Source organism: Chanodichthys erythropterus, chromosome 17, assembly GCF_024489055.1.
Source record: "Chanodichthys erythropterus isolate Z2021 chromosome 17, ASM2448905v1, whole genome shotgun sequence".
In the NCBI taxonomy this organism is placed as follows: domain Eukaryota; kingdom Metazoa; phylum Chordata; class Actinopteri; order Cypriniformes; family Xenocyprididae; genus Chanodichthys; species Chanodichthys erythropterus.
Genome location: NC_090237.1, coordinates 25,230,377 through 25,243,224, shown reverse-complemented (window position 1 = coordinate 25,243,224; position 12,848 = coordinate 25,230,377). Strand labels below are relative to the sequence as shown.

At 37.0% G+C, this 12,848-nt stretch overlaps 1 protein-coding gene across 2 annotated transcripts in view; it reads left to right on the top strand.

Annotated features, from left to right (window-relative positions):
- pds5b (PDS5 cohesin associated factor B) overlaps positions 1-12,848 on the top strand; it is a 45,948-nt gene that overhangs the window by 18,413 nt on the left and 14,687 nt on the right. For both annotated transcript variants that reach the window (XM_067365732.1, XM_067365733.1), the window contains 12 exons: positions 1,012-1,163; positions 5,007-5,120; positions 5,409-5,490; positions 5,607-5,655; positions 5,792-5,931; positions 6,027-6,142; positions 6,222-6,327; positions 7,830-7,990; positions 8,235-8,358; positions 8,532-8,690; positions 11,928-11,996; positions 12,274-12,410. In XM_067365732.1, coding sequence (XP_067221833.1) covers positions 1,012-1,163; positions 5,007-5,120; positions 5,409-5,490; positions 5,607-5,655; positions 5,792-5,931; positions 6,027-6,142; positions 6,222-6,327; positions 7,830-7,990; positions 8,235-8,358; positions 8,532-8,690; positions 11,928-11,996; positions 12,274-12,410 — 1,409 coding nt within the window. The remainder of the gene's footprint in view (positions 1-1,011; positions 1,164-5,006; positions 5,121-5,408; positions 5,491-5,606; positions 5,656-5,791; positions 5,932-6,026; positions 6,143-6,221; positions 6,328-7,829; positions 7,991-8,234; positions 8,359-8,531; positions 8,691-11,927; positions 11,997-12,273; positions 12,411-12,848) is intronic.

The window sequence follows — 12,848 nt, the reverse complement described above, 5'->3', positions numbered from 1 at the left end:
CTTGTTTCTTTCCAGACACACTCCATTTCTTCTCCCTATAATTTAATCAGCAGTCTCCTTTAGCCACCCGAGCTGGAGGGGACCGAATGATATAAATTGGACTATAACTCACATATAACCATTCCTCAGCCTTTTCAAAATGCTTTCAGGGAGGAATTTAATTGAAGAGCCCTCTGTGTTCCTGGACAAATGACACCGCAGTAGTCAAGGCGTATCTCCATCACATCCTATTACACCTCGTTTACTTCTGTAGCTTGCCATACATAAACTATGGCTTTATGCAGGAACGGTAATATCAGGCTTTTCGGCTTCAGCTGTGGCTCAATGGATGTTTTGTCACTTTTATGTCTTGGTAAAACCTCAAAAGCAGCAATTTCTCTGACATATTCATGCTGAGGCAAAATGTGACTAGATTAAATATGATTTTTGTTTGTTAATGCATTTATTTGTACTGTTTTACTGTAAACCTGTTCCAAAATGTAGTAAGCTGTTCAGCAAGGCAACATTTTGTAATCATAATTGGCATGCTAGAGATGCTTTATGAATTCCAGATGGTTCGAAAGTTTGGGGTCAATAAATGTTTTTCATGATGATAAATGATGTTTCCCCAAATCAGCATATTAGAATGATTTCTGAAGGGTCATGTGACACTGAAGACTGGAGTAATGAGTAATTTGCCATCACAGGAATAAATTACATTTTAAAATGTATATTAAAATAGAAAACACTTAATTTTATTTTAATAGTTATATTTAACAATATTGCTGTTTTTACTGTATCTTTGGTCAAATTAATGCAGCCTTAGACTTCTTTTAAAACATTTTTTTACAGACCCTAAACTTTTGAATGGTAGTGTTGTATGTTTTATTTACTATGGAAAATATGTATTCTGCCTTAAATGGGCTGCTTGACCAAGGCATTTTTATTTCTGTTGGCTCTGAGGGTATGATTTTTACACTATAGTAGAATAATCTCACTGAGTAGAGTTTCTCATTGTGCGATATCTTGCAGTGGCGGGTCCGTAAGGAGGCTATGATGGGCCTGGCTCAGATCTATAAGAAGTACTCCTTACAGGCGGAGGCCGGCAAAGAGGCAGCCAAGCAGATCTCCTGGATCAAAGACAAACTGCTCCACATTTACTACCAGAACAGTATTGATGACCGGTGAGTAAATATAAGCTGGTAGTCTCTTCATATTTGTATGACATCCATGAGTATTTTAAATTCAAGTGAGTTTATATATGTCAGTGGTGAATGCTGCCTCCATTCAATACTTGGCAGTTAAGTCTTAATTTGTTTGGTTCAAATCTTAAAGGGGCTATATGTAGAATTCAGAAACCCTTGTTATAAGCGACACCAGTTACTGATAAGTGAACTGCAACCAGCAACTCATTGCTCGTACTCATGCACATGTAACGTACAAGAGTCTGAACATGATTTGTTGTGACAAAGTTAGAAAACTGACTAACTTTAAATCTGCAAAATATCTCTGAAGAACTGCGTGCTCTCCATTACATTACCCATATAGAAAATCTGCCAAAATAAGTCCTGCCTTAGTAAAGGAGATCTTATGCATATTTAAACTTACAAAAAATATTAAAATGTATACAAAAACAAATGAATTAATCATAATAATGTCTGTTACAATAAAGGATTAATATGCATTTAATTTATACAATGAAGAATATGCTGTTATTTTACATTCCTTTACTTAATTTCCGTACCTGAAAACTATTAAACCTACGTAAAAAGCAATGTTTATGTCATATGTATCTTTGTTCTGTTGTATTTATGTTGGCCTGCTGAATGTTAAATGGATCTAATCCATGTTCATTAGAAAATATTTAACGATGCAGCAATAAACCTGCCAGTATAATGTAATGCAGGTGTTTTTGAGCTTTGCTGATTTAAAACATGGTCAAAATAATTCTATTTTGATGACAAAATTTCAAATAAGAGAGGAAATTACAAGTATTGGAATCGGCCAACAATTGTTTGTTAAAATCGGTATCGGCCCCAAAAAATCCTATCGGTGCATCCCTAGTTTTATTTTTATAAAATAGCAAAATGACAGTGGGGGCAGTGCTGCGGTGGCCAAGTAAAGTAATCTGTGTACAACGAACGCCGTGTAACACCCACTACTGCAGCAAGCCTACTGTAAGAGCTTGTTATAAAACTGAATCTCCTGTATGAAGGAGCTCTGTTAGGTAATTGGATTTTATAAGGTTGTTCAGAAGCTGTTGGAATTTCATCTGTTGGACAGAGGGCTTGAGATGTTGCTATTTACAGAGAAAGCTCTGCGATGGTACTGATGGCACGACACATTGCCTCCTCGACATTAAAAATCCAGTCATGTTTTTAAGGCTTGAGGTGACTTTTAGATGTATTGACAGCCAGTGGGCTTGTTTTTCAAATGAGAACATAGATAAATGACCTCTGAAAGCCTCTGTGCTTTGCCTGAAAACAAGAGAACTGTGAAAATCCTCAGCTGAACCTGTGTTGAGTGATTCTGCAGAGCTCCCTGAAGACAGGGCCACTCATAAAGAAAAAACAGTGATGTCACCAGACAGACGTTTGCTTGGTGCCTGTGTATATAATGAATTATAAAGCTGTCATATTACACATTGTGGATATTGTAATATAATACATATTGTACTGTATTATGTCTTTTTATATAAATGGGTTTAATCACTGTTGTAATATATTTATCAGGGTTTGCACTTTTTTTCTTCTGCTGGCCGATTATACTGCCTAAATTATTCATTATACTGCCTAAAAAAAAAAAATAATAAATAAATATATATATGTCTGATGCAAATGCTTGTTTTATTTCTAAATGTTTTTTTTTTGTTGTTGTTGTTTTTTTTTTTTTTTTTTTCAACAAAATAGTTAAATAGTTTTGTTACAGCACTTAAAGGGTTAGTTCACCCAACAATGAAATTTCTTTCATGAAGTACACACTCTCGTGTCGTTCTACACCCGTAAGACCTTCTTTCATCTTCGGAACACAAATTAAGATATTTTTGATAAAATCCAAGAGGTTTTTTTTGTCCCCCGTAGAAAGCAAGTCATTCACCTACCTTGTTGGCGCAGTGCAATGCTTCCGTGTTTACGTCCGAACACCGGCTCAGTATTGCCCAGCTCCTGCGTCAGCATCACACGCATGCATCGTTGTGCTCATGTGACGGTGTCGGCCAAGACTGAGCTGGTATTGAGACGTAAACGCAGAAGCGTTGTACTGCCTCAACTGCATAGGAGACTGACAGGCAAGAGAAGAGATTGTTGAATAAAGTGGTTATTTTTGTTTTGTTTTTGCGCAAAAGAAGTATTCTTGTTGCTTCATAACATTAAAGGTTGAACCACTGTAGTCACGTTGACTATTTTAACAATGTCTTTACTACTTCTCTGGACCTTGAATGATGGTAGTTACAATTAATTAAGATTTTTGCAACTTTGAAAAGTCTCTTTTGCTCACCAAAGCTGTGGTGTTTTTACTGTATTTTTTAACAAATAAACAATGTTGTCAGTGTCACATGATCCTTTAGAAATCATTCTAATATGCTGATTTGGTGGTCAAGAAACATTGTTATTATTAGGGCTGGGATGTTACACCTATTCTATACCATCACGATACTAGGGTGCCGATACGATATGTATTGCGATTTTTAAGAATTACAATTCTACAAGTATTGCAATGTGTTGTGATTTTTGTTTGCTTTTTTAACTCTAGACCATGGGGCAAAGTTGAATGATACACTTGTACATGATGGTGCAGTTCGTATATCTGTAGATATACAGATATACGAATATATATTCTCTGATATATTCAGATATATTCTCTGTCTGGCATTTTCACTTTCTCGTGTACACTAGAATGAGATATGATGTCATGTAATACTCATTGATACACCACATATCGCCCTCTGCTGAAATAAGAGGTAACTTTCCTCTGCCTCGTCTATAAGCGAGGACTTAAATAACTTTTTTAGGACTTAAAAAAATTTAAATATGAATTAATATCAATTCTGGAATTTTTTTCAATATTCTTTGAATAGAAAGGTCAAAAGAACAGCATTTATTTGAGATGTATATAATTTTATTTTTTTTTATTTTTTTTATTTATACATCTCAAATAAATGCTGTTCTTTTGACCTTTCTATTCAAAGAATATTGAAAAAAATTCCAGAATTGATATTAATTCATATTTAACTTTAAGTCCTAAAAAAGTTATTTAAGTCCTAAATTGGGACTATATATTAGTTTGATCAATTTAACGTCTTTGCTGAATAAAAGTTATAAGCCATTACTTTTCAAATATGCCACTTAGACATGAAATAAAAATGCCTTCAGTGTGTTGTAAGGGGTTAACTGTGACAGTCAGAGAGCTTATATATCACTTACATAAAGACTGAATGAACTGTATTGGCCGATCATGATGACATGAAATCCGCAGTTGGTATCAGCTGCAAAAATCCTGATCGGAGCATCCCTAGTGACCAAAGATTGTCCTTACACTGAACCCAGAATGGAGCCACAGGATAAACTGCAGAGATGGTTACAGTTTGTGGCTCACAACCTCTTTCACTTCTTTTCAAATTTAAATACGCAAACTGAGTTCATTTGCGGTCATTGTTTGAAACATGAATCGGTATCCCGCCTTGTAATCATTTCTGACCTTGTTGGTGTTTTTGTGCTCTGCAACTAAAGTACTTTTCATTTGCAAGCTTTCATGGTGTGTTGCATGCAGCTTGTTCCGATTATCCATTGGAACTCCTCACTGATGAGTTGGTTTATAATCTTATTGCATTATTAAAGCATGTGCTGACAACTGTGTGCAAATGCAATTTCGTGCTATGATTGGGTCATCAATATGAGATTTGAGCTCACTTGAATGCTGTCTAAGCTCATTTAAATTTGGGTAACGACGTCAAAGAAAACAATGAGTAATTTTAAAGGAATGTAAATTAAATAAAAAAATATCATATCGCATTTGATTTTTTCCACTAGGTTGCTTGTGGAGAGGATCTTCGCCCAATATCTCGTGCCTCACAATCTAGAGACTACAGAGCGAATGAAGTGTCTGTATTACTTGTACGCCACACTGGATGGAAATGCTGTCAAGTAGGTGCAGTAATTCTTGTTTTATTCATCTAAAACATCTGCTTGTGCAGAAATTGATTAGCTGATTTTGATCAATGCAACCTGTAAACAACAAAAGTCCCATTCTCTTAAATATTATTTTATTTACAAATTTCATGTTATGGAAGTAAAATCGTTTCATGTTGTTTTTAATGAAAAAATGGTTTTATATGGTGATTATGGGTCTGAAAAGAGTTTATTGGACCTATAAAGATGCATTTGCAGACATGGAATGTTGATTGTGGTTGTTGTGGTCCATCTCTCCTTTAGAGCTCTGAATGAAATGTGGAAGTGTCAGAACATGCTGAGACACCATGTCAAAGATCTACTGGATCTTGTAAAACAGCCAAAAGTTGGTTTTACCTCTCACAGTTGTTTCATTTTGGTTATAGCTTTTCTGATTTCTCTATATTATATGTTGTACTTCTGTTGGAACATTCTTGAATAGTTTTTTCTTTATTCACCTAGTCTGACTCTTACAACAAGGCCGTGTTCTCAAAGGTCATGGTTATCACAAGTAAGTCATGTTTGTTCACTGCAGTGCTGTTAGATTAATCTCCTGTCAAATACAATTAGCTTTTTGTGTATTTAAAAAAAAAAAAAAAAAAAAAAATTCACTGAGGGAGAAACATCTCTCCATCTCTGTGTTAAAGGAAACCTGCCAGACCCGGGCAAGACGCAGGACTTTGTGAAGAAGCTCGCTCAGGTTCTTGAGGAGGACGAAAAGATCAGAAAGCAGCTGGAGACTCTCGTGAGCCCATCCTGCTCGTGTAAGCAGGCCGAGGTCTGCGTGGTAAGAACCGTATTGCTTCACCTCGAAGAAAAATCCTGTTTTTCACCTTTTGTTTTTAAGTTGTCTCAGTTTGTGGCTGTGTTTACACTCCACAGAAAGAAATCACCAAAAAACTCGGCAGCCCCAAACAGCCCAGCAACCCTTTCCTAGAGATGGTGAAGTTTTTATTGGAGCGGATAGCACCAGTTCATATCGACACAGAATCTATCAGGTACATTGAGACTTTTAAATACCGGTAATAAATGTACCATCATTTGCTCACAGTCTCTCTGCTTCCTCTCTTTCTGCAGTGCACTTATCAAACAAGTAAACAAATCTATAGAAGGAACTGCTGATGATGAAGATGAGGGAGTCCCGACCGAGCAAGCGATTAGAGCCGGCCTGGAGCTGCTGAAGGTAAATAAACCTCTAGACCTGTTACTAGGGGTGTGACGAGATCCATGAGATCTCTTGATATTAAAATGTGACAAGATTTCTTGTTGAGGTGAAAAGCTGTCTCACGATCTCACCATGACAGAGCATGAGGGTGAAATATGCATATAATATGCCACCGTAATTGTAAACGTCTGCTCATTCAGCACAAGCTGCAGAGTCGCACACAGTGCAGCAGAAATCACAGTTCACTGATCACGTGACGAGAGTAAGGCGAGATGACTGACAAGACCATGGCGGAGGATTCGTTGTGCAACAGAGCCTAAAGCGTCTAATAAATGTCTTATCTTGTAGAATGTGCACTCGGCACCGCCGCTCCCTTTACACAGAGTATGTGTGATCGCGAGTTTGAAAGCGAAAGTAAAACGCAAGCTCCCCCATTCGCTCAAATTAGGCTACATACTATAGCCTGTCTCCCAATATCAGACCTCTTAGGCTGCCCTGTGTAGTTGTAACCACCTCGTAGCTCTGGTCTCTGTTTTGGTCTCTGTTTGCGCTTTGAATATTGAGAGAGTACTTTAATTATGGTTGCACTTATTGGGCCTCATTCATGAAACTTTCATAAGTAAATTTGGAGTAATTTGCGCATAAAACGGACCTTCCTGAAAACACATTGGACTGTCTGTGCTGGTGTTAAATCCCATTAGGACAGAAATGAAACTAGTGTTGTCAAAAGTACCGACTTCGGTACCTATCGGTACCGAAATTTTAAAAACGTGACGCTTTGAGCGCTGTTGAGCGGATTCGTAAACATCTCTGATTGGCCATTGTGTTGACGCGCTCATCGGATATGCCTGTGATTGGCTACAATGATCAACGCGTGGGAGCATTTGAAAGCACACGGAATTGTTTGAATTTGAAAGCGTTTTGAAAGTGGGAGCGCGAGCGATTGAAAGCAGGCGTCTAACAGTGGACCAATTCGCGATAGACGCCTGCTTACAAACGCTCCCGTGTGTATCTGTGTAAGCGCTTAGTGAAGAGATTAATTGATGACTTTTTACAGCGTTGATCATTGAAGCCTATCACAGACATATCCGATGAGCCGTGAAAACAACGGCCAATCAGAGATGTTTACGAATCCACTCAACAGCGCTCAACAGCGTCACATTTTTTTAAATTTCAGTATCGACTAGGTACCGAAGTCGGTACTTTTGACAACACTAAATGAAACTATGAATTAACAAAAACATCTGGTGGTAACAATACATAAATGGGTGAATCAAGTTTTGAATCAACTCATTGAAACAGTTTGCACAGATTCATGGCAACGAGTTAAACTTGCCAATACTATAGCATTTTTACTACTGCATTTTAAATCGGAGACTCAAATCTTATTTGCCCAATAAAATGCCAGTGGACCATATCAGTAAGCCTTTAATATACACATTTAACAGAATGTAACCTTTTTATTATAAGTTTGTTGGAATGTGTTCATAGCTGTACTGAAGTGCCTTTACGCCTCTCAGGTCCTGTCCTTCACCCACCCTGTGTCGTTCCACTCTGCCGAGACCTTTGAGTCTTTGCTGGGCTGCCTGAGGATGGACGATGAGAAGGTTGCAGAGGCCGCACTGCAGATTTTCAAAAACACTGGCAGCAAACTGGAGGAGAGCTTCCCACATATCAAATCGTAAGTTTAAGTTTGTCTCCTGGGCTGTTCTGAAGGGCGCGTCCGGGTTTGTTTTAGAAGAGTGATGCTGCTTGATTTGTTCCACCAGTTCAGATGTTTTAAACACGCTTATGTTTATTGAAGACTGTTATTTGTTTTGTGATTTCTGAGATGCCCTGACACTTTAATGGAAAACCAATTTCTTTTGTGATGTACAGTCATCCATAAAGTGGACGGTGCTGTTTTACTTCTTTCTGCCCCCTAGAATCCTGTTACCAGTACTGCAGCACAAAGCAAAGAAGGGTCCTCCTCGCCAGGCCAAATATGCCATCCACTGTATCCATGCCATGTTCTCCAACAGAGACACACACTTTGCACAGATATTTGAGGTAAGATTAGTGTCTTAAAAAATATCTGGAATAATGTTTTTGTAATTTTGCTGTTCCTCTGAAATGACTTTCCTTTTCAGCTAACAAAACCGAGACCTTCACATATTTACTTACCTACACATATTTTACCTGGATGCCTGACATGCTAACCAATTGCTTTCTATCTACCACAGCCTCTGCATAAGAGTCTAGACACAGACAACATGGAACAGCTCATCACCCCTTTAACGACGCTGGGACACCTGGCCATGCTGGCCCCAGAACAGTTTGCAGCTCCGCTCAAATCTTTAGTGGCCAATTTCATCGTTAAAGACCTGCTAATGAACGACCGGGTAAATTATAGCATTGCACATTACTGTATCTGCAATAAAACCTGAATTTTGATGAGAGGACATGGCAATCAGTGATGCACTGCATAGAAATGCACATTTTTATATCTCTCCTTATGGTGATGTGTTGCAGTATGTGAGCACTAAAAATTAACTGATACTTGATGTATAAACGCCTGTGGATTGCTCCAGTGTAACATGCATTGTGAACCCAAAGTGCTTCTTTCTTTCTTTCTTTCTTTCTTTCTTTCTTTCTTTCTTTCTTTCTTTCTTTCTTTCTTTCTTTCTTTCTTTCTTTCTTTCTTTCTTTCTTTCTTTCTTTCTTTCTTTCTTTCTTTCTTTCTTTCTTTCTTTCTTTCTTTCTTTCTTTCTTTCTTTCTTTCTTTCTTTCTTTCTTTCTTTCTTTCTTTCTTTCTTTCTTTCTTTCTTTCTTTCTTTCTTTCTTTCTTTCTTTCTTTCTTTCTTTCTCTTTCTTTCTTTCTTTCTTTCTTTCTTTCTTTCTTTCTTTCTTTCTTTCTTTCTTTCTCTTTCTTTCTTTCTTTCTTTCTGCTAATGTATGTTTCAGTCGATGCATTCATCCCAATATGTTACAACAGCGATGATATAAAATTGACAAAACAGTCACTCGTTGTAAACAAATGTTCAATGATTGCCGAATGCTCTGACCAGTCATTTACGCGGTCATCACCCGGGTGTTGATAGGGCGTGACGCGAGTGCAGGTGAGACCTGAACATGTCATGACGCTATCTGTGTTTAAACTAAACTCATTTAAACCTTGCCAATTTAAACATTCATCCGTAGTACGTGAAAGAGAACTCGCACGCGCTGTGAGGACATTTGTGTGTAAATTTAATCATCTGACACGCGTACGTGGAGAGCAGCGTGACATCGCGCAAATACTCTCGCACAAATTCTCTTTCAAGTCTCACACAAAAATTGTCAACATGCCCATCTTAGTGAGTATCCTAACAAACATAGTAGGTTATGTCTTAAGAGAAAAACGAGACAGACAACGCATGTGTATTAGTATCAGTGTACTGGATCTTTGAATTATGTCTTTAAAACACAGCAGGAATATTAGATGCTTTCCCTTTATGTTAATCAAATGACAAAGCACGAAGAAATCACTCTTTACTGAATAGCTTTTGTAACTTCAATGTTTCATCTTTATTTAATTATTCAAAGAAGTTTTTATGAAGTGTTATTTTATATTTGATTACTTTATTAAATTTCTGTACCTGAAAGCTGTTAGATACCTGAAATACCTGTAAAGCATTGTTTATTTTATTTGTATCTTAGCTCTCATGTATTTATTTGTGCTGTTTCTTGTATTTAGATTGGTTTTAATTTCTTTATCTTAATTTGACAGTTGTCCTATTTGTTACTGAACATAGCACATACCGAACTGTTCCGAAACCCAGACACAAACTGAACCGTGAGAAATCTGAACCGTCCCACCCCTAATAAACACATATATATGTTAAGTTAATAAGTTAACAAGTTACATTTAAATAAGTAAATAAATTGTAGTAAATATATTTTGGACTTGCAATGTATAATATTCCAATATTATTAACGATATATTCCAATATCATAATGCCAATAATAAATATGGCTGCACGATACGAAAAATAACATTGAACCTAAACGCGATTATTGCTTAAATATGATTTAATCACAAAGACTGCGATTTTATTTATTTTTATTTTTTTTAATAAAGCTTATCATATAAGTATGGCTCCAAATGCATCCAAGTGGCTTCTTACACAGAATAAGGAAGTCGTGTGTTTATTAGTCATGTTTAATCAAAGCGTTTAACTCTTCTGTTTATTGAGCTACAGTGATGTGACGCGTTATCTTGCGGCAGGGCGTGTTTTGAGTTTCTGTTCAAGAGCGCCCTCTGGCTTTCAGATGGAGAAGCATTTAGTACTGATCACAGAGCCATACAGCTCTGACAAGCTGTGCATTAAAGGTGCGCTATGTAAGTTTTTGACTGTACTGAAGCATAAAAATACCATAATATGTTTGCAGATATTTCTTAAACATGATAAGTTCACATACTCGTTTCTCTGAAAACCATTGCTATAGCCAGTTATTTTACTTTGAAATGTGCGTTCCGTGTCGGAATTTCTGTTTTTGTTTTGGTCTTTGCAAGACCGCACATTGCCAATTTACCCAATAGTATTTCACCACCCCGGGTTGCCAGTTGGCGGAAAACACATGCAGCGAATTGCAGCCTTGGAAGCCAGCGAACAAACTGGGTCAGAGATCGCAGATTCTACCCGACCTAAAAAGCCTCAGCATCCATCTAAAAATCTCTATGAACTAGAGCATATTAAAATGCAATATCAACTCATCGTAAATTAATAAATCAATAAATCTACTAATTATCTTACACCTCGCCTTCCAATGTCAATTGAACTCGCTCCTGTTGCGTGTCTTTAAACTGGCATCCCGTGTGAGCATCGAGTCTGCCCGTACCCATTTCAACCACTAGCTATTGAAAATCTTTCACTGTTATTAACAATACATTGCAATGTCTTAATGCCAAAAATAATAAATAGAACATTCATATGATTAAAATATAATTTAAAAATTATTAAATGTTAATGTTTTTTCATAAAGCCTCAAAGGAAGTTCAATACAAAATAATGACTTTGTTCTTAAGGTCAGTTTGAACGTGTACTAACATGAAAAAATATAACAAAAACATTCGACATTAAATCACCATTATTAGTATAGCAATTAATCATCAGCCAAAGTTTCATGATCGTGACAGCCCTGCTGATAATGAATATCGTAGCTGGTCGAGAGAACGGCATTAAATATGCATGTGTTGTTTATTTGCCTGTAGCATGAACTAATTTAGACTTATTGAATTAATGTGATTTTATGGGAATGTGCTTGCTTAAGGCTTAAATCAGCTCAGTATAATTATGAGGGTAAATGGCTAAGAAAGTTCAGAATGTATCAAACAGATGAAATCCCGTTTACTGATCTCATTTGATTGACCTTGTGGGCACAGTTTCATTTTGCAGTGGTTTTAAATCAAGTTTTGTGCTTTAATACACATAGACATGTGACACGTCATTTGTCTCCTCGCCTCTATTGCAAGAAGTGTGCTTATTTTTAGTTGTAACCTTGTTAACAAACTTTCAGACCAAGCAATAAAGGATTCTCCTCACTCTCGGGTTTTTGAGGCATCTGATACTGATCTAGATTTTCTGTTTGCTGCAAAGATTCCTGGCAAGAAAACCACCAAGCTGTGGGTCCCAGATGATGAAGTCTCTCCTGAAACATTGGCTAAGGTGAGACACTCAGTAAAATAAATAAATCACAACTTCAGCTAAGATTTGTCTTTTGCCATTTATTATTCATTTTTATTGAAGAAAGTACCAGAGTGATTCACATCTCCGTCTGTATTGCATTGATTCCCAACCAATATGGCTAGACAGGTTCTTTTTTTTTCTGTTAATTTTTTTTTTTTCTCTTTGTAAATAAATGACACCTGAACTTGCAGCCACAGGAGATGAAGCTAGCGTGTAAAGTAAGAGTTCAATGTTCCTCTGTCTCTGTGTGTTTCAGATTCAGGGTCTGAAACTGATGGTCAGGTGGCTGCTCGGCGTGAAGAACAACCAGAGTAAATCTGGCAACTCCACTCTGAGAATGCTGACGGCTATTCTGAGCAGCGATGGCGATCTGACGGAGCAGGGCAAGATGGGGTGAGTGGCACTTTGAGCCAAACACACATGCCCTAAAGGCATAGTTCCAAATCCTTCAGTAGTGACTCTTGTGAGCTGTAGTGTAAAAAAATAAATAAATGATTTTCATGATTTTTAAGAGCCCTCAAAAACAGCATTTACATCAGACAAATAAACACTACTGTTCAAAAGTTTGTAAAGATCCGAAAGATCATCTTGTGGTCACCAAGGCTGCGTTTATTTGATCAAAATACAGTAATATTGTGAAATTATTAGAATATGAAATAACTGTAATCATTCGAATGTTGATTTTGGGCTCAAGAAACTTTTATCAGTGTTGAAAGAAATGTTTTTATGCAATCTAGGGCTGCACAATTAATCAAATTTCTAATCGCGATTGAACGATTACGAAATCGTGGCATCCGTAATCGTAAAGGCATTGGTGTGACCGGTCTGAAT